Source organism: Danio rerio, chromosome 3 (genome assembly GCF_049306965.1).
Source record: "Danio rerio strain Tuebingen ecotype United States chromosome 3, GRCz12tu, whole genome shotgun sequence".
Lineage (NCBI taxonomy): Eukaryota > Metazoa > Chordata > Actinopteri > Cypriniformes > Danionidae > Danio > Danio rerio.
This window is the reverse complement of record NC_133178.1, coordinates 38,522,903-38,545,104: the sequence shown is the minus strand read 5'-3', so window position 1 is coordinate 38,545,104 and position 22,202 is coordinate 38,522,903. Positions and strand designations below refer to the sequence as shown.

The 22,202-nt window shown below is 34.8% G+C and overlaps 1 protein-coding gene across 1 annotated transcript; it reads right to left on the bottom strand.

Annotated features, from left to right (window-relative positions):
• Nucleotides 1–194: 194 nt before the first annotated feature.
• On the bottom strand, nucleotides 195–20,082 carry cln3 (CLN3 lysosomal/endosomal transmembrane protein, battenin). The gene is made up of 15 exons (NM_001007306.1): nucleotides 19,852–20,082; nucleotides 19,732–19,768; nucleotides 19,557–19,653; nucleotides 18,596–18,679; nucleotides 18,368–18,447; nucleotides 15,773–15,858; nucleotides 15,621–15,693; nucleotides 13,267–13,410; nucleotides 13,027–13,187; nucleotides 12,875–12,927; nucleotides 10,584–10,652; nucleotides 10,444–10,499; nucleotides 6,874–6,967; nucleotides 6,623–6,763; nucleotides 195–598 (listed from the first exon to the last, which is right to left on the bottom strand). Exons 1-15 carry the CDS (start codon nucleotides 19,898–19,900, stop codon nucleotides 482–484), a joined length of 1,341 nt encoding a protein of 446 aa, NP_001007307.1. The 5' UTR covers nucleotides 19,901–20,082; the 3' UTR covers nucleotides 195–481.
• Nucleotides 20,083–22,202: the final 2,120 nt, after the last annotated feature.

The window sequence follows — 22,202 nt, the reverse complement described above, 5'->3', positions numbered from 1 at the left end:
GAAGCACTAGATATTATTTTAACAGGTCTCTCTCACACACACACACACACACACACACACACACACACACACACACACACACACACACACACACAAACTCGCGCACACACACACACACACACACACTCGCACTAACACACACACACTTGCGCACACAAAATATTTTAAAACCAAAAGAAAAAAAAAACAGAATGTCAGGAACATTAACACTTTATTCCCTGATTAGGATTTACAAAGAAGACAATAAATTAAAGCACACATTATAAAAATTCACCAAAAATGATTCAGTCTTTGATGAGATGCAACTTTAGTAAGTCAGAATGTTTTTTTAAAAAATGTTAAAATTGAAAATCAACAGAAATAATAATTAGTCAAATCACTACGAACGACTTTAAAGCATAAAAGGGAATATGGTTATTGTAAATTTCAGGTGTATGAAATCAACACATGATTAGCAAATGTAATTTTTTTCCTGATGCACTCATAAAGAGCAGAAATAATGGTGAACGGGGAAGGCAGCAGCTGCAGAAAAAGCAATTCCCAGACTGTCCCCTACGGTGGCTGTGGCCATCGCAAACTCTCTCTCCCGCTCAACACTCTGTCAAGAAACAAAATACAAGACATAATGCATAAGAAAACATTCACTCGTTGAGTCTAACATCATGCGGCTGAGTTTCTGGGTCTAAACATTCTATCACACCGGTGTCAAACTCAGTTCCTGTAGGGCTGCACCTCTGCACAGTTTAGTTTCAACCCTAATTAAGCACACCTGATCAAACTAATGGAGTCCTTCAGGCTTGTTTGAAACCTACAGGTAAAGCTGCGGTCACACTAGAGTTTGAGCATGCAAAATTCTGTGGTACTGCGCTGCAAAAAGGGACGGGATTAAACAAGATGATTAGACATTTTAAAAAGTTTGCTCCATATTTAAAATTTTTGTCCATAGAGGTCATGTTTTGATCCTCGATGGGTCTCATGCAGTCAAGTGATGTGATTTCCCAGGTCAGGGTTCACCAAGCTTGAACTTTGCAACACAGCAAACTGTGAAACTTGTCGCACAATCTTGCCTTTCCGGTCTGACGCATTCGCGTGCGTATGAATGGAAGTCTATACGGCAGTGGCGCCTGCAGCTGTATGGCTGTACGCACTGTGCGTACCTACCATAAGAGGGCGGGAATTAATGGCGCCTTTTATTATTTATTTGTGACATCATTTAAATTGATTAATAAACAGTATACACTACAGCTGTCTGCTTTTCTATTATTGTGCCAAATCGTTTTAAGAACACTTCAGTACGGTTACGATTGTTTCTCCACTGAGCCTGGAACGGCGCGACACGATTACAAACTGTTCTCGGCCTGGAATTCTCCGCATGGAGACAACCGTGCTGAACTGTGCAGACAGATTCTGTGTGTTGATGCCGCGGCTCTGTTGCCACGATGACACAGCTGGCTCAGCAGAAGTGCGCTATTTATCAGATATCTACAAATAAACTATACTACATTTAACATTAAAAAAAGATACAGGTCTAAACGATGCAGTTTTGAAAAGGGGTTTAAAACCATAAAGCAGTCTCTGTCAGAGAATTACTGTCCTACCACATTCTTACGAACATATTTTATTTATTAAAATCATTATTTCATCGACTTAGATAAAACCAAGTATAATAAAAATTACTGACTCGTTGTCTAAAATTTTAAAATAATAAAATAGCCTATTATTTTATTTGTGGCAAGAGCTTGAATAATTTAATTGACATTCTGGGCAATGAGACCTTTACTTCGCCTGACTGACTGCGAGTTTATTGCATGCAGCGCTGCATTTGGTAGCACAAAAACTCGCTCTGATCCAGGAGAGAACTTTACCAACAGCTACATGCACTGCTGAAAGACTTTTTTTCTGCTGCGCATCGAATAAAGACACACTTAGCATCATCAATGTCCACTGTCCTATACATCCTATATCCATGAAACATGAACTTGCAGACTCTTTGAACAACGAGGAAATAACTGCACTTTAGTCAAGCCAGACAGCTTGTTTTGTAATTTAATGCCGGCTATAGCACCTGAAGAACGCTTACAGCGTGTTGTGATGTCGGCCGTCACTGAAGAAAGTCAAATCTTTCTTTACTTTTTGGAACTTTTGTTTGAAAACTTTAGTGGCACTGTAGATCTCCTAGGTACTGTTGTATGATTTAAATAAAGCCTTATATATGCACCAACAAACAAGTCAAATTAATAAATAAATAAAATAAATATGGATTCTTAAATGTCGGTATTGTTTTTTATAAAAAAAGAAGCAAAAAAATGTTTTATAAAAATAAAATGAGCAATTTTCACCATTTTTTTTACAATTCAGTTAAATAGAAGTTGGACATTTATGGGGCCATGTAACATGTTTCTGTGTGTGTTTTTGTCCTCGGTGATCTTTAATATATACTGGGTAGCTATGCAAAATATTTCCTAAATGTCAAGCAGGAATTTGTCTATTGCTTTAATTATGAAGAAAATAAAATATTAAAAATAACAAAAATAAAATGATAAAAATACAAAGATTAAAATAATTTTCCTAAATTATAGACAGAATTTTGCTAAATTATATAAAAAATTGTTTTTATTTCACTTGATGCATTCGTTATTTGATGTTTGAATACTGAAATAACAGCCATCAGAAAGAGGGCGGGGCCGTGCTGGATTTGTGTGTACTTTGGAATAAAATCCTGCAATCCCGTGTATAAGGGGAGAAAAGTCTAGTGTGACCGCAGCGTAAAAGTGTTGAAGCAGGGTTGGATCTAAACAGTGCAGGGGTGCGGCCCTCCAGGATCTGAGTTTGACACCCCTGATCCATCAGATGCCAAAAGCAAACAAATAGCACTAATACACACTCTCGTTGTGCTTTAATACTCCTGAAAATCATGATCATAAAGCTTATACCCATACCTAATCTCAGATGGTCAGACAGTGATTCATATGTCATTAATCATAAAAATATTGGTGGCTGTGATGCAGCAAGTACAGGCACAGTTGTACCATGATTTTGTAAAAAAAATAATTAAATAAAGGAGGTGACGGGTGGGGTGGGGAGAGGGTCAAATCACAAAATCCATTCCAAAGGGAGATATTTAGTTTTAATAATCAGTTTTCAAGTACTACAACAAATGGCTCATTTGATCTACAAGTGCTGGTTCCCGGGCTTTATGATTTCAAATATGCTTTTTTAGTCGAGAATGTAGTTGTTTAGATTGCAACTATGCAGTTTATTTGTAAGAATAGTGCCTATTTTAAAATATTTACAATTTCTAAGAGAGCTTGTTGGCGGCCATTAGCCTACCAAAGTGTAGTAGACCAAAGACGGTTGACGTTGTCCATCCACAATTTGGTGCCAGGACCGCATAATAAGCCCTTGCTTTGATTAAAACTGTTCTGTGTTTTCTTGAGCGCGAAGCTAAAAAATGGAAGCCTCACTGTTTTTAATGTGGACCGGATAGAGTCAATAAGAAGCTGCGAATAAGAAGCTGAATTAAGCCTCGTCCCTCCTTAACGCAAACACAACAGCAGTCTGGTAGTGACTGCACTGCATTTTTCGAGGTTAATTATTGTGATATTGTAAAGGTCGCTTAATGTATGATATGCATTGTGCATAAATGTCCCCTTTAAGAAGACTTGTGTGGTTGTTTTACCTTTGAGATGTAAGTTCAGTTCTGGCGAGCTCTGAGGAGAAGTGTGTGATGGTCCCTCCACTGCTGTATCATTCTTTTATTTCAATAATGTAACATTTTATTTTGCGACGGATGTTTGAGTGTCTCTTTCTTATCCTTTTGCCTACTCATTGTCGTTGACTGGCATGTATGTAGACGACAGCACTTGAGAGAAACGCATAAAGGCCTATAGGAAGAGCGAAATAGTTTCTGTCTCCTTTTTTTATTCCCTAAATTCTCTGGGTAAACATTGGGACACCTGGCACCCGTCACAATACCGATGACAACAGAAAAATACTGTAGACTATAATAGACTGTAGGGAGATACATCTGTAGATGGAGGGTAATTCATGTCACGTTCAGCCTTATAATCTTAAAAAGAAGCAAAATTAGATTTTTTGTCATCACTTTAGACATTACGCTATAGAGAATCATTCAAACACTAGCTCTAAAGTGACGTTGGTGAATTAGTAATGGCTTCTGCTGTTCTGACGTCAGCTGCAGATGTGAATGAATGGCGGAAGAAAGTAGTTCTTAATACAAAAGGGTTCCTCTGTGTTTGATTTTCTTTTTTATATACAAGATTGTGCCATCGAACTGTTGTTTAAACACAATATCACACTCGTAGCAGTGTGATATGGCTGTATATCAGCACTGGTGGGACGCTAAGGCACTTGGCCTGCGGTCTCATGCCAATGAACGCTTCCCTTCAGTGCTGATATACAGCCATATCGCACTGCTACTCGTGTGATATTGCTCATATATATATATATATATATATATATATATATATATATATATATATATTAGGGCTGTAACGATACATGATATAAAATCGAAATCGCGACACTCAGATCTACGATCATGTGTCGCGGTGTGATAAGGGAAAATCGCGACACACCCCGTGACTACCTTTCCAATAACGTCACGCGTGCCTGCAAAAGTTGAGCTAGTTGAAGAAGAACGTGAGGAAACACTTTTTTTCCGCTCGACATTACGAGCACTGCTCCGTTTAAGCCCTCGCAATTAGCGTTTAACCGGGAGAGCTCGCACGGAGCTCTTAGTAAGGGACTGTCTGAATGTGTCAGGAATATCAAAACCAAAACCAACTTAACCCCTCTTGACAACCGACAACGGCAGAAACATTGCCAGTGCTGTCAAAGCATTGTTGTTAATGTGGCTGCGCAGAGAGAGATGGGCGTTCACCAGATACCCCGACTCCTCTGCAGAGGAACCTTTTCTGTAACCTTGCTCTGCGCTTTCTGTTTAACCCTTTGGGAGTTAACGTTACATGCTGACTGACAGGTGCGTGATGCGTGAGGCCAGAAAACAGGACGAAGCTTTCAGTTAAGATGAACACAGTTTCTATAGTTATACTTTATTTGTAGATAAAGGTATATGACTCTGTATATAATCACTCTATCTTGCTGGAGTTTATAGCCGTTTCGCTTTACTTCAGGACGCATGCCGCTCTGAAGGTCTAATCGCTGTTTTAAGTTATCCAGAGCTGTATGAATGTACAAATCTTGAATATAACAATAGCATTAAATATTACAATTGTAACAACACAGACAGCAACACTTCTGCACAATCGATACCCAGCTGATTCAGTCGTTTCATAAGAGGACCGCGCTTCTTCTCTTCTTTTTTCCTTGTCAACATAAAGGCAGTGAGATGCGCCTTGTTTTCGGCTTATAAAGCATGTATGCACATTAATGCAATAGCATATTTAAACAACAAAACTGTTTACAAAAAGTCTACATATGCGCGCGTTGTTGTTGTTGTTTTTTCATCACTCAGCACGCGCACTTGAACCGCGAGGGAGAGAGAGGAAACCATCAGGACTTATTCTTTAAAATAATAATTTCTATTAAAATGTAAAAGTTTTTGTTATTATAATAATAACAGCGGGGCATTAAATAAATGCCTATTTTCCGTGGAGCGGGCAATTTGAGGAAGTCTGCGATTTTTATTTGACGGAAAAAACATGATTGGAAAAAAACAGCCTATGCCGGTTGTTAAAAAGAATCAGTCAGTATTTTCGTTTTGTAATATAAATTAATTATTTAAATGAAAATAATTTAGGGCAGTCCTATTTATTTTATTCATTTTATTTAGATTATTCTGCTCTTCTGTGCTAAACACTGCAGGTGCGTGAAGATGTTCTGTTGATCTGTTCTGTTATTAATATGCTAGCATTTAAAAATAAATCAATAGCCTATTTTAAAATGCAAAATTTTATGTGTCAGACACAAAATAGACACGTCAATTTGTTTAATATAAAATTAATAGTAATCTGACCAGTTAACCGTTATTATAATAACCGATTAATGAGCGGCGGTTGTCTGTTAGAAAAATTAACCGAAATGAGCATCCCTAGTAGCCATTTAATTTACTTTTTCTATGTAAGAGAACTTGATTGAAAAAGAATTTTTAACATGCTTGAACCATCTACACAATGGAGTTTAGTTCTGTTTGGTTTTACAAAAGTATTGTGTTACAAAGAAAACAAAAATGATATAATTTTATTAAATAAAAAAATAGTTTTAAAAATCTTTTTTTCCCCACCCCACACGAAAAAAAATATCGTGATACGAATCGAATCGTGGGTCAAAAATCGTGATATATATATATATACATATACACACATACACACACACAGTTATATTGGGCCTTTGCCAATACTGGAACTAACAGAACCATTTGTAAGTTATGTGAAAAATGTGTTTAATGCAACCCCAAACTGATTCAAGATTTTGTAAAAGAGCATAACAGGATCCCCTTGATACGTGACAAGACTATGTAAACAATTATAACAATTCATAAAGTTTTCTTAATTTAAACAAGTAAATGCTTTAACCCAGAAACAGAAAGAAGCAAATTTATTGATATGAAAGTTAAAAGGTTTGAATGATGTTCACCTACCTCCTCCCTGATGAAAAAGAAGGTATTTACATATGCTGCTCCTCCCAATAGACCCTCAAAGGCAATAATAACAAACACCACAGATATGTTTGGCAAGAACTGGTAATACACCGCGAATACCAACAGAACAGCATTGGCACACTGAGGGAGAAAGAGTAACGCATGTCATGAAAAGGGTTACAAATGTATTAACTACTGTTGTATATGTATGTGTTAGCTCATGCTTTCTTGTGTTTTACATCATATTTCACCTGTAAGAGGGACATGAGAAAAATCTTCCTGATTTTAAAACAGAAGAGAGACGTACGCGACACAAACACTCCAATCTGATAAACTGTCTGATACCTGCAGAGGAGAACATGACAACATTTAGGTTGAAATAAACTACATCATATTTCAAGCACACTGGTCTAAAACAGGGCTTTTCAATCTTTTAGGACACACGCCACTTTCTCCACTTTAACTTGCTTGAGTGAAACTGCCGAACTGCAGTTAAAGTCAAAAAATAAAGATGAAACACCAGAAATTACATAAAACTCTGCAGGAAACATGGATAGCCTGGTGACGCAACATTTAAAAAGCGCTTTATGTAAACACCCTAATTATTGTCTTATTCAGACTACGGCAAATGACTAGATTACTGATTTCCATGTAAACGTAGTCAGTAGTGTCTTTAAAGTAAGTGGAAGATCCAAAAGGGCAGATTTGATTCAGAAGGGCACTTTTTGCAACCCAGGCTCATTCTGAAAACGTACTGCTATGCACATTTCTGGAGAGCACCAAATACATCTTAGGAGCTACATTTTTTTGCAGTTTTTGTTTTTGTGAATCCACTAGAGGCCACTGTGTAAGCTATTTAGATCTCAAATTTCTCTTGTGAGTGCCATTTGCGTCTGCTCTTCTCACTTTAATCCACCAGAGGCCGCTGTCTGACTGACTGACTGACTGACTGACTTATTGACTGACCCACCTTCTTTCTTCCCTGAACCCAACCAATAGTGTTTTCTAAATCACCGATGACCTGCTAAAAAATAAATAAATAAATAAAATTCCCAAAAAAGAAAAGCCCTTGTCTGATTTTTACCACATTTTCAGATTTTATCACATTCTTACTCTGTTTTTTTCTTGTTTATTTTATTTTTTGGATTCTGTTTTTGATGCACCCACTTTCTGGAAATGTACTTTACCGGACTCGAACCCAGTCAAGCGAGAAAACCAACCATACAGAGGTAAGCGGTCAGCTGGTAAGTGCAAAAAGAAATGGCATCATAACACCCCGTAGCGATCTTTTAAAGATAAAATGTAGCCATATGTACTTCTGGCTACATAATTTGCAATCTCCAGAAACGTACATAGAGCTACATTTTCAGAATGAGTCTTTGTTGACTTTTTGCCAGATGGCTCACCAGTTTTACTTTTTTCCCCCCCTTAATAATTATAAAAAGCACCCGGTCCATTTTATTTGTACATTAACTCTACAAGTGACAGTTAGCTGTGGACCTAAAGTTAACCAGATTCACTCTAGTGATCGTATAAAAATAGTCATCATAATTTACTCGAGTGCACACCTTGAATTCTCACACCCCTCTTAATACACCCCACAGGTTGAAAACCCCTGGTCTAGAACATTCATAAAAGTGCATTTTTGATGTTCCCTTAAAGGTTCACGAAACCCTCAAGTACTTTTTGGAGATTTTAACAGATTTGTATGTGTTGAGCATCAGTTAAAACAATGTTAGCACCTGTCAGCTTTAATTGTGGGAAAAACTGGACAATTTTGCTTTTGTTAGCTAATTTCATCTTCCGGGATTAAAATAATTTTTGTGGTGGGATCAAAATCGGTGACGCATGGCACACAGTATTTAGCTGTTCATGAAGGGTCATATGTGTTTGTTTCCATGATCCACAGGGTTTTGTTTCATGTTTTTCTCTGCGATGCCGTCAGGGCCAATACAGCAAAGCTGTTTGTGTCCAGCAAGCATTTTTGTCGGGAGAGCAGTATGAGAGGTGGAGTATGTTGTCTTTTATCAGGAGTTCGTGCACATTTAGACACATAGCCGTGCTGCTGTGTTTGCCTAAATCTTCTAGATTACCAACAGGGCTAATGGTTAAAATAGACAGGGCAGGAGACCTGCAGCACTGAGTCTGCATTCAGACCTATGATTCAGACCCGGGGATTGAGGGAAACGTCCTCATTTATAGTGTTTATATGAACATGAATATCTTTATAATGATATAAATTGTGGTTGTCTGTATATGAAATTACGAATAACAAATGTAGCAGGGCAATAAATTACTGTTTATTTCTTTGCATTTTAACTTTATAAACTATAAAATCATGCGTCTCTTCGCGGTTTGCGTCTCATTTTGTGAACTAACTGACAACAGTTGTTCGCTGCCCTTCTTCTCCCCTGCTGGCCACGCCCACTCCTGCCCTTTGCTCGCGGAGCTCCACGCCCATTATGATGCATCTTTTTAAATAATACAATTCTGAGGTAGACCTAAACCGAAAGAGGGGGGTGTCATGACCCTTTAAAAAGATAGTTTACCAAAAAAGTATTCTGTCATCATTTCCCCATGTTGTTTCAAATATGCATCCCATTATGTCTTCTGTGGAACACAAAAGAAGATATTTTGAGAAATGTCTTGTGTGTTTTTATTCTTTTGTCAATATAACAGAAGTCAAACAGTACCAAGACTTTTTGTTCATTAACATTCTTCAAAATACCTTCCTTTGAGTTGCACAGAGAAGATAGTCAGTCATACAACTCTGAAGCTGCATGAGGATACATTAAATAATAATAAAAGGAAACACTACCAGGATAAAAATGTGTTTTATGACTGAGACTGAATCTTTTTTTCAGCATTACGGCACAAAGAACTTTTCTCTTGAGGACATTATTATAGTGCATTATTTATACAGCTTTTATACATTTTAATAATTCTGTCTTATAATTACTACTAAATACATTTTTATTCAAAGTATCTTTACCCATATCTTTTTTTTCTATTAATTGATGCATTTAAAAAAAATGCTTTTGCAAAAGTTATTTTACAATTAAAGGCCTTTTTGGATAAATATATACTTTGGTTAATCAAGGACTTATTCAATTAATAAAAAGTTACAGTTATGACATTTACAATATTACAAAATATTTCTATTTTACATAAATGCTGTTTTGCTGAATGTTTACTTTCTCAAAGATCACAAACATTTTACACTGTCCACAAAAGCATTAATCAGGTAATGCTTTTTTAGATGAATAATAATACATTTCACATTAAATTTGGAATAATGATTTGATTCTGAAGACTATAAATAATATAATAATTACCAAGATTTACCAAAGAAAATTATTTGGAAAAAGTAAATATTTTAAGTGTTATATTATACAACATCACTGAATTTCTAATCAAATGAATCTATTAATTTAGACCCCAAGGTACATTAGTAGTGCAACGTTACTAATAGTTGTAAAGGAAATTTTTAATAAACAACATATTTTTGTCAAATGCAGACAGCAGCTAAGCTCTTTTGTACTGGTCAAGGCCAAAGTCACACACATTGTAACACTCTTAGTCAGGAGTTAGGAAAGCACAACAAGATAATTTTTTTCCCACCAGAAGTATATCTTTTCTGGAGTTTGGCACATATTTAAGTGTACATGCACTGAGGGGTTTAAATCCGAAAAAAACAGGTGTAACACCTGTCATCCTGTAGGAATATTTTAATACTAAACAATATTCCTATTTTAAACTACTTTTTTGCTTTGCTCTACCCCTGACTGACTGAAGTCTAGCCTGATGATATGATGTCTTACCAGCGATATTGTTCAGCGTGTGAAAGTCTGGAGTCAGGAAAGTAGAGTAGCTCCATCTAATGAGAGATGAATGAATTTATAGTGAGTATTATTGCTGTATTGCTGTTTTACTGTTAATTTCTGATAGAGAAAACACTCACCAGTCCTTGGTTGATGAAATACTCAGCAAAGTAAACCAAAGCAAGAGGAAAAATAAACTTCAACAGACCCTAAAAAAAAAACACACATGTGTAAGAGCACAAACAAAAGAACTAGACTATAAAGTATCTATCTCTGTTTCCAAGCAAAAGCTGCGTAAATATTGTAATGTATTGGATAAAATATTTGCTAATAAATTACTCTTTCGATCCTATGTTCAAGAGAATAAAACAGTAATTTCCTGAAAAAATATAGCATGATTTATAAATAATAAAAATAAATGTTTATACAAGCTAAGAAGCCATTTTAGATTTTTTTTTTGTCCAAGGTAAACAAACGTCGCACCTTTAAGTGGAAGACAACACATATTATCACACACAGTAACACACTCACTCATTTCTTCATTCATTTGTATTGAGTAACAGTTTTATACATTATAAATAAACATTTAAAAAACTTAATAAAAGCAAAAACTAACTTAGTCACTAAAACATTTGTGCAAATTAAAATCACATCTTGGTGTTTCCATTCAATGTTTATGTAATATAAAATAGACAAAATAAGATGTGGACCGAAACATAGCTAATAAAGAACATTTTAATTGTGCTGGGCACATAAAAGGTGTTTAATTGAAAATAAGGACACTAACTGAATTTAGATGTTTAAAACGCAGCCCTAAAGCAGGTCTGTGTCTGATCAGAATTCAGCGTTTAAAGATGTTGTACTGCTTTAAACAGTAAACGGAAAAGTCAAAACATTTATCGTTTAAACATATAAAGATAAAGAGGTTTTAGATTTGGTTTCTGTGCCGCCTTTGCTGTGTAAAGATGCCTCAGTACAACTATTGCAAACAAGGATCACATGCAAATTCATTGCAAATAAGCATCATATGACTAACTGGATATGCTTCGTGTTACCTCAGTAATTGTATAATGACTTAATATAACAATATTACAGAGATACAGTTATTGGAACATGTGAAGCATAAGCCTGTGGGATTTACAGTTGATGTTCAGAATTATTAGCCCTGCTGTTAAATTTAAATTATTTCATATGTTTCCTCAATTTCTGTTTAACATAGAGAATAGATAATAGTTTTGATAACTAATATCTAATAACTGATTTATTTTATCTTTGCTATGTTGACAATAAACAATATTTTACTAAATAGCTTTCAAGACATTAGTATTCAGATTAAAGTAAAATTTAAATGGGTTGACTAGCCAAGTTAGGGTAATTAGGCAAATCATTGTATAACAATGGTTTGTTCTGGAACTAATGGAAAAATATTACTTAATGGGGGCTAATAATATTTACCTTAAAATGATTTTAATGGCTTTTATTCTAGCCAAAATAAAAAAATAAGACTTTCTTCAGAAGAAAAAAATATTATAGGAATTACTGTGAAAAATTGCTCTTGCTCTGTTCAACATCATTTGGAAAATATTTAAATATTTATAAAGAAAGAAACACTTTTTCAACAGCTCATTAAGCAGAGATGGCAAAAGTGCACACATCCTTTACTCAAGAATCAGTACAGATGCTCATGTGTAAAACGACTACACTTTTGTACTCAAGTAAAAGTAAAGAAGTATGGCCTCGGCAACGCAGTAGGCAGTAGTTATTACTGGCAATCGCAAGTTTAGCCACATTACTCCTATCCGGTGCTCCCTAAATTGGTTGCCGATATGTTTTAGAATTGAGTTTAAAATTGTAATGTATGTTTTTAAGGTTTTAAATGGCCGAGCTCCAACTCATCTGTTGAATCTTATCAATGTTAAGATATCTGACAAATGGCTGAGGTCATCAAACAAAAGAATGCTAGTTGTTTCCAGATCCAAATTGAAAAAAAGGAGATTGAGTCTTCTCAGAAGTAGGTCCTAAAATGTGGAATGGGTTACCTATGTCCATTAGAACAATTTCCAATCAATCTTTGTTCAGGGGGAAACTTTAACTACACATTCCAGAAAGAGCTTTTAAATTAGGAGAAAAACTGATCCTATTGTACCTATCTGGTGTCTTGTTATTTATCGGTGATGCTTTTTGGTATGTTGGATGTATTCTATGTTGTTTTATCTCTCTTTGTTTTTAGGTTTGTACAGCACAATGCTCAACGACTGTTGTTTTATTGTGTTTTACAAATAAATAAAACAAAAGTTTCATTTTTGGGTGAACTAACCCCTTAAGCGACTGGCGAGTGTGTGTATATATATAACAACTAATCCAAAATGACTTACTGCACATTTATTTTCATTCAAGCAGAAAAAAACTTAATCCACGAAGCAGGTCTAACCTTAATGATGTATTTTTTCTCAGTGAAGGTTAGGGGTCCGATGTGTTTGTCATCTATCAGAAACAAGAAAACACAGGCAGTACAGTCATTCGAGCAGACACCATACACATCATCATATTGAAAATAAGATACAAGCAACAAATTCCACATACCTTGATCTTCCAGAGCTGGTTCAGAGTCCTCATCTGTATCCGTGTCCTCCTCAATTAAAGCTCGTCTCTCCTCAGAGTTCAGCCCTCTGGAAAGGCTCTGACTAACCTCGGGGCATCTCCACTGTGGAAATGAGTGCGGAAACACCAGGAGGACAAAATAGCTGAAAGGAAAAGATGCAGTTTATGTGCTTGTGTTCAAATGTGATATACAATCTAGTAGGCTGAGAAAATTCTCCTGACCTAACAGCCAAAATAACAGGGACCACCAGCATGATCCATAGAGTAACTTGTGGGGTCAGGCCAGCCTGTGTTAATGCAGAGTAGAGTAAAGCTCCAGCGACTCCTGCTGCCCCTGTGCCGGACCCCCAGCCACTTAACACGTCACTAAAAAGATGGAAACACAAATGGAAAGCATTGAGAAACAGTTAATTTATAAATGAGCTAAAGAAAAAGTGCTTAGCTTGCTCAGCTCAATATAGCATATCAACAATGTATAGTTTAAACACAAAGGTCTGAAAACACTTGACAGGGATACATTTATATTTTTGGGTGAACAATTTTTTTAAACTGTGTTTGTAAAAATGGAATATGTATGCTAACAGTGAGTGTTTTGTGTTCATCAAGTATTTTAATTGACCAAACATACACAATATATGATGACATTTTACTTACTGTTCTATTTGCATATACAGTCTTATGCAAAATTTTAGCCACCCCTTAATACAGTGTTTCTCAACCACGTTCCTGAAAAACCACCAATACCGCATGTTTTGGATGTCTCCTTTGTCAGTCACACCCAATACAGGTCTTTCAGTCTGTGTTAATGTGTTGATGATCTAAATCAAATGTGTTTGGTTAAGAAGACATGGAAAATATGCAGAGCTGGTGGTCCTCCAGGAACGTGGTTGAGAAACACTGCCCTAGTAAATAATAAATAGGTGATTTTTTCTAATTGACATAGTATATCTTAGAAATGACAAAAAATGCACAATATTTTCAGCAAACATTTATGCATAGTTGCTAGTTTTTTTTATTCATAATTAAATCTGTTATTTATCAAGGGGTGGCAAAACTTTTGTATAAGACTGTATTTTAAAATGTAACATATTCCTTTGATTGAAAGCTGAATTATCAGCAACATTACTGCAGTCTTCTGTGTCAGAAATCCTTCTAATATGATTATTTGTCACTATAAAATTCATTTATTACTTTTATCAATGTTGAAAAAAGAGATTCTTAAGAACACCATTTAGTTTAGCATTAAATAATCTGATTTTATGCATCCACAGAATATCCTCACAACCTACTAAATTTGATTGAAAATAAATACATAAAAATCACCATCAATATACACAACTAAATTCTACATCTCTCAGTCATAATACAGTTAGATTGAAGCTTGCTTATTGGGCTTTTATATTTCGATCAAAATTACACAATAATAATAACTGTCCATTTTTCATCTTAATCCCTACTTTTTTTTTTAGGAGTCATCCCAAAATGGAATGAACTGCCAAAATAACTAATTCATTTATAAGAAAGTCCCTTTTATGCAAGTCATTTCACTTAGCGGGCATCTTTAAAACACCTCTCGGGCAGTATACTCGGGCATTCTGTCTGAATGGGGAAACATCAAATTCTCCAAAACTGCTTTAAAAGCTTAAAATTCAATTCCATATTAGGAACCACCAATAAAATTAAACAACAACAGTCCCTTTAGTTTCATTTCTAAACATCCAAATTATACAAAACCTGCAGAAACTCATGTCTGGCCCGAGCCCCTCCACCGGAGTATCGTCAGTCTATAGCGACTGATGATTGGCTGTTGTACTAGAAGGTGGGCTTTATTCACTATATAGCGATCGATGATTGGCTCATGTACTAGTAGGCAGGGCTTTACTCACCATTACCAAAGAGCATAGAATCACTAAGAGGCAACACTATAGTGCAATTTGGGAGCCATTATGAAATGAAAATTCCAATAGAACAACAACATTTATTATAAGTGTGTAAAATAAACTGTTAAAAGTGCTGATGATTGTGATAGTAAGTGTTGTATTGTCGTATTTCAGTTTGTATCTCAGCTTTAATGCGTCTTTAAATAAATAAATAAAAGCAAAGCAGCTGTCTGCCATCGCAACAGCAATAAGATCCAATAGACAGCAGATCGCTTTCACACCAAAATGGCGGAATCTAAGGCTGTTGCTGGGCGCTGCTGTTGCAATGTAACGTTCTATTGAGTGTCGCCTCTTGGTCATTCTAAGCTCTTTGCCATTATTCACCGTTACACATTTCCCCATTCAAAAAGATACAAGTGACATGTCTCTGCTTTCTAGAGTCTTTGTTTATAGATATTACAAATTTTGTTCCCAGAAAAGAGTTGCAGCTGGCAGGGCATCGCTGCGTAAAACATATGCTGGAATAGTTGGCGGTTCATTCCACTGTGGTGACCCCTGATAAATAAGGGACTAAGCCGAAGGAAAATGGATGAATAATTAAAACAAATTTTTTATACTAAATAATAATGATTATTATTAATTTAATTAGTGAATGTCCCCACTTGAATAAATGAATGGGTTTGTAAGATGCTCTACCTGCTGAAAAACACTGAGAGCGAGAGGAAGGAAAGTTCTCCCAATCCTGAACTAACACTTGCAAAGATGACACCTGAGAAAAGATTCAACACATTCATCAGATATCATGTACCAATTTTTAAAATAAGAACACAAACACACATGCTCATTACCAATTATGCTCATCGATATTGTTGATGAAAATGACACCATCAGGAAGCTGACTACTGCCGTAAAGAAACACACCAAAACACGGAATCTGTTTACAGTGAAGAGAGAAAAGAAAACATCATCATCAATTAAGTAACAATTTTATCTGCTTTTTTTCTCTTGAATTCAATAGAACTGCACTGCAAATAATGCTTTTCATGCTTTTTTGTCTTGTTTCTAGTCCAAATATCTAAAAATCCTAAATCAAAATGTATTTTGATTTATATTGTCTTGTTTTAAGAAATAACATCTAGGCCTGTCACAACAATAAATATATCGACTTATCGCACAACACATGGACATTACCTCAATCATCTTTTGGTGATCTACACTCTACACTCTCTGGCCACTTTATTAGGTACACCTTACTAGTATTGGGTTGGACCCCATTTGTCTCCAGAACTGCCTTAAACCTTCGTGGCATAAATATAACAAGGTCCTGGAAATATTCTTCAGAAATTTTTATCCATATTGACATGATAGCATCACGCAGTTCCTGCAGATTTGTCGGATGCACATCCATGATGCGAATTCACCACATCCCAAAGGTACTCTATTGGATTGAGGTTTGGTGACTGTGGAGGCCATTTGAGTACAGTGAACTCATTGTCATGTTCAAGAAACCAGTCTGAGATGATTCGTGCTTTATGATATGGCACATTAAGTAGCCATACACTGTGGTCATAAACCCTAGAGATGGTTGTGCGTGAAAATTCCAGGGGATCAGCAGTTTCTGAAATACTTCGACCAGCCAATCTGGCACCAACAACCATGCCACATTCACTTAAATCCCCTTTCCTACCCATTCTGATGCTCGGTGTGAACTGTAGCAGATAGTCTTGACCATGTCTATATGCCTAAATGCATTGAGTTGCTGCAATATGATTGGCTGATTAGAAAGATTAGAAATTAGAGCAGGTAGACAGGTGTACTTAATAAAGTGGCTGGTGAGTGTATTTCACTCGTACATAAAAAAAACATTCAAACAACATTTTAGCTGATTGTGCAACATCTGTATCTCTAATGGAGGTGTCGGTGTCAGTATGGCTAAAAAACACCATAGTATTTACTGTAGATGACTTGTATTTACTAGTATTTAGCATTTACTAGTAAATAGTATTTACTATAAATGATAGCATATTTTCATGTGGATGTTTGACAACTGAAAATAGATCTGGTAGCAGATATCACAGACTCTGTTACTGTTTTGCTTTGCGCTTTTTTGTTAAGATTTATTATTGATTTGTTTAGAATATATGCATTTTTATATTCTGATTCCAATGCCTGATTATTAAATTGTTAAAATGACTATAATTGACCCTAATTATTGTGTTAAGCTGCTATGGGGTGTTTGGGTCTTGGGGTGGGACTTGTGTTAAAACAAAAACAAAAATAATAACAATAGAAAGAAGGAAACTGTTATGTTTATTGTTGTATTGTATGTATTCTTTCCATATCAAAAAATGATAACACAGCAATAATTTTAAAACAATACCAACAATCAACTCACATCATTATAAAAACATTTTATAAGGAGTTCCTCCAAGTGCCATCTGAAATTTTCTTCTAGAATGAGCATTTTTCACAAACTCCTGTGTGTTCAGTAAATCCACTTTTAAGGCAAAAAATAGGCTCTTTGCGTTGCCTGATGTGAAGTTACTGAACAAAAATATTGGATGGTTTTGGGTGATACTTGGAGATTTTTGCATCTGAACTCTCAAATCTAAAACAATTTTAAAAACATCCCTCAGCACTTTGAGCAAACTTGTTTCCTTGTGGCATTTCAAATATTAGATTACAGCAGAATTCACTTTATGTTAAACAATCTAAAAATATTTAGTAAAACAGTAGTTCTCAAATCCTTTATTTCCCTAAGTCCCTTTGATTTTTCCAGTTGTTTGTGATTTACTTGATAAGAATGGATAATTTATACTCCCAATTCCTACCCAATAAAATATTAAAACATAACAAAGGGAAAAGGGGAAAAAAACTCAAATTAAATGAAATATTTTTAAGAATAAAATATGATGTGTTCTTCAGAAGAGTGTACTTGCATTATAATGCTATTACTCTCATTCTGGCATTATATAATAAGTGGCATAAAATGGTCTTAAAATGACAATAATATAGTTTATAACAATATATTTTGGTTCGATATATTGTATAACAAAAAAATATATTGAGACACGTCTAATAATATATACAAAATAAGTGAGTTTTTCCTTAAAACAAGCAAAATAATCTGTCTATGAGGTAAGAAAATAATCTTATGTCAAAAGAAAAAAAAACACGATTATTTTTAAAAAGTTTGTTGATTTAATAATCATTTGATAATTGGACTAGAAACTAATCTAAGTAAGAAAAACATAGCAGAGTGTTCATTTAACTGAAAAACATCAGACTTTGTCCCTTTAAGTTTAAGAACAGTTTTGCCATTGATTTCAGTGTCAATCCATCTCTTTTCACAACACTACATTATTTGCATTTAAAGCTACATGGCTAAACCTGTTCATATTTAAGCAGTTAGACCTCAAATAAAGAAGTGCTTGTCAACTTACCCATAAGGCACTTTGTGTATGTAGAAAGGTGCTGTGAGTTTGATTAATAGGGTGGGTAGGATATCAGCCAACAGCACAGCCTAGAAAGAGAGACAAAACAAAAGTCTCATTATTCCCTAATCAAATATTTGCATACGACAAGGCAACATGACAGACAAGCGTATAAATGAACAGGGTAAATGAAAAATGTAAGAGAAATATAAAGGCACTGAGGGAAGACAGACTTACAGCAGTGGACACAGGATTGCAGTCATAGCGACTGCTGTTGCTACTGTTCCTGAATTCTATGTTAGTCCCATTTGGAGCTGGACTCTAGTGAGTGAACCGAACAAAAGCATCAATAGTCACACAAGTCAAAAACAAGTACAGTTTAGCATAGTTCAGTCTAGAGTGCATACAATTTATTTTATTTATTAATATTTTTGTATTAATACATTTAATAAACACTTTATTACGCCGATGTCTAGATTACTTGATTCTGATTGGTTAGTTGCAACATTCCAAGGTACAGTATGTTATCCCAAGATAACAACAACTAAATCACCATATGTACCAACATTCCCATTTATCTGGGGATTCCCCCATATTTCAATAATTTTCTGTTGTTTTCTGCAAAATAAAGTTTTTTGTTGAAATGCCTTAGTTATTTTGTGGAAAAGGTGTTCTGGTAGCATGGTATTGACGGGACAAAAACTCCTTCAACTGTTGAGCAGTGAAGATGACATTATTTCAGAATTGTTCAATTATTTGTAAATTGTTCTTGTTCTCTAATTTTGATCGCCATTGTATATATATATATATATATATATATATATATATATATATATATATATATATATATATATATATATATATATATATATATATATATATATCCATGTTAGTTATACTTTATTTTGCAACCTCACTGTCAAAATGAACCAATGCATGTAAGTACTGTATAATACTAATTAAATGAGTGTATTATATTTGGATTGGACTTTTCATGACGGTTAGGATAAGCTGCATGTAATTACCCAAAATGTATTGTTATTACTGTACTAAATAAATTAGTGTCACTGTGTATTGGTGTTTACTACAGTGTAGAATTGATCCAGCTTTATTTTTGAAGGAAAATGAAGACGTTGTGAAACCTATGAAAGAAATTTAATGCTGAGCAGTAAAAACACAATGCTCAGAGGTTTCTTACAGGTGCTGTTGTGTTTTGAGACTCTTGTTTCTGTAAGATGTCATGTGCTGCGCTCAGCATCACCACATATGCAAAGTTATTGCAAAGCCCCAGCAACCTAAACAGAGATAATACAGATTAGTTTACATATCATATCACTTAATGCAATGTTGACAGAAGATTGACTCAACATTACCAGAACGCAACACAATTCCTCCAGCGTTGACAACGACCTGAAGACACACACAGATACACACATTTTCAGCCTAAATTATGAATAATAAAATACAGTTAAAATGTCGTTAAAGCATCTTACCTTCGGTGTCAGATGTACTGGCAGTGCCAGAATTGACTGATCGATCCATTGCGACTTTCACAGGAGAAATGTGTCACATAGAGAAAACTTAAAGTCTCTCGCTGAGGCAAGTTTAAACGCGGACAGTCATAAACACTGTAGATTCATGACAGCGGTCATCGTGTATGATCATCGCTCATCTGCGGTGTTTTATGTCGAATCAACAGAAAGGTGTTACTCTCTTCCACTTTCATCCCCTCAAATGCTTGACAGTCGAACGCAGTAATCACAGCAGCAGTCCGTGCGGCACAGAAATACATCCGACCGAGCGCACTGCAATGGCGAGAAAGGTAAATAGTTCCCAGCAGCACTACTGTGATATCATATTATGCAATGCAAATCTATTGGTTGTTTCTGTCCTAAGACAAATTAAAACTAGGCAACAAACACTTAAAAGAATCAAGAATTATTGTAATAAATAAGTTTATCTTTCATTAAAGATTGTCAGCATAGCATTCCCCCCCATTATTCTATACAGTGTCCTTTGAGTTAAAGTCTAATATTTCATAATATTGAATATGTACTTTATAAACTGAATATGTACTATAAATTATGTACAATGCTACGTGTTACTTTAAAAAATTGTGTATTTAATAATCTGTAGTTAAATATATTTCTTTTAAATACAGCTTTAACCTTGTTGGTAACATTGAGTCTAGTATTGGTGCCTTTGAGCATTAATTGATTAACATACAAAAACAGTCAAATCTTTCTTCTGACTTGGGCATTTTCAGGATTTTTTCTTATCTTTTAGTACTGAGACATATAGATACAAAACATATATAGATATCTGCAGTACATTGCCATTCAATACATAAGTTTACCTAAATAATAAACAGAACAGTAAGAATAACCATAGACATATTAATAAACAGCATATCTATTATAATGTCTATGAGAATAACTGTTAAAAATCATTAGAATGTTTTATTGCAGTTGTCAATGTCTCCATCTGTTGGTCAACCTTCATAAATGCATCAAAATAAACTTGCAGGAATAAACAAAATAAGGACATCAGAAATCATGTTTGTAGTATTTTTTGTCCGTACTTTTTCTCTTTTGAGGAATCCTAAAATCAAAAGTTTTATCCCATGTAAACAATTTCGCCAGAAAACAATATGTATTATTTTGTTTAAAATTGAATCTAATAATGAAAATTATCTGAAAATTAGTAAGAAAACTTTTGTTTTTTTAGAACATTTGTAATAAAGTTATGACAACATAATCACTACAATTGATAGTTTTTTTTTTTTTTACAATTGTTTTGGTTCATAATGAAAAGTGCAAAAATTTGATGAAAGCGCTTTTAAGAAAATATATAAAATGTGTAACCAGTTTTAGAACAAATGTGCAATAATATACACCACGACAAAAGTCTTGATGTTGATCCCAGCTGTAACAGCAACAAATAATAACTTGACGTCTAGTTGATCATTTGGAAAATGGCAGAAGGCAGATTTTTCTGATAAATCATCTGTTGAACTGCATCCCAATCATCACAAATATTAGGATAGCACTCCTCCTCATTCTTCAACCTCCACATCAAAGTTTCTGAAACCAAAGAAGGTCAAAGTGCTTCAGGATTGGCCAGCCCAGTCACCAGAATAAACATTGTTGAGCATGTCTGGGGTAAGATGGAGGAATTGTAGATGGATCCAAAGAGTCTTAATGAATTCAAGATGAATCTTGAAGTCCTGCAAGAACACTTTCTTTGCCATTCCAGATGACTTTATTAAGTTATTTGAATCATTTCAGAAATGTATGGATGCTGTCCTTCAAGCTCGTGGGAGTCATACACAATAATAATTCTTTTTCCACTGCACCATGGATTAATTTTCTATACTGTACATTATTTTTGTTAAGTGACAAGACTTTTGTCTAAGCAAAGTCAGACCTTACTGTCCTAATTAAGTCATTAAAAACCAAGGCTTGATCATATTTTATTTGGGTAAAATAAGCGTAATCTAGAGGCATTTGCCTTTCATATTTGCCACTTCTGATACCAAATGATCAACTAGAAGTCAAGTTATTTTTTGTTGGTCCTAAAAGTTGGATAGGTGACAATAATTTTGCAAGGTAGTGTATATATTTATTTTCGTTTACTTAATTTCTATTGCATGTTGTTGAAAAGTTTAAAGATTTCAAAACAGTAGGTTGGGAGTTATTTCCTGAAATAATTTGATTTTAGCCAGATTAACATCCACGATCCAAGAATTGTAGGGCACTCATTATTAGATCATTCATCACTAAAAAAAAACTTAATTTTAAAGATCAAATGTCTACCACTCATTTTACTTTTATAAATTACCATA

Coding starts and splice junctions, on each gene's coding strand:
- cln3 (NM_001007306.1), bottom strand. CDS start 19,900: ATGGATCGATCAGTCAATTCTGGCACTGCCAGTACATCTGACACCGAA. Junction 19,769..19,851: donor CAGTACATCTGACACCGAAG/GTAAGATGCTTT, acceptor GTGTGTCTTCAG/GTCGTTGTCAACGCTGGAGG. Junction 18,448..18,595: donor GCAATCCTGTGTCCACTGCT/GTAAGTCTGTCT, acceptor CTCTCTTTCTAG/GCTGTGCTGTTGGCTGATAT.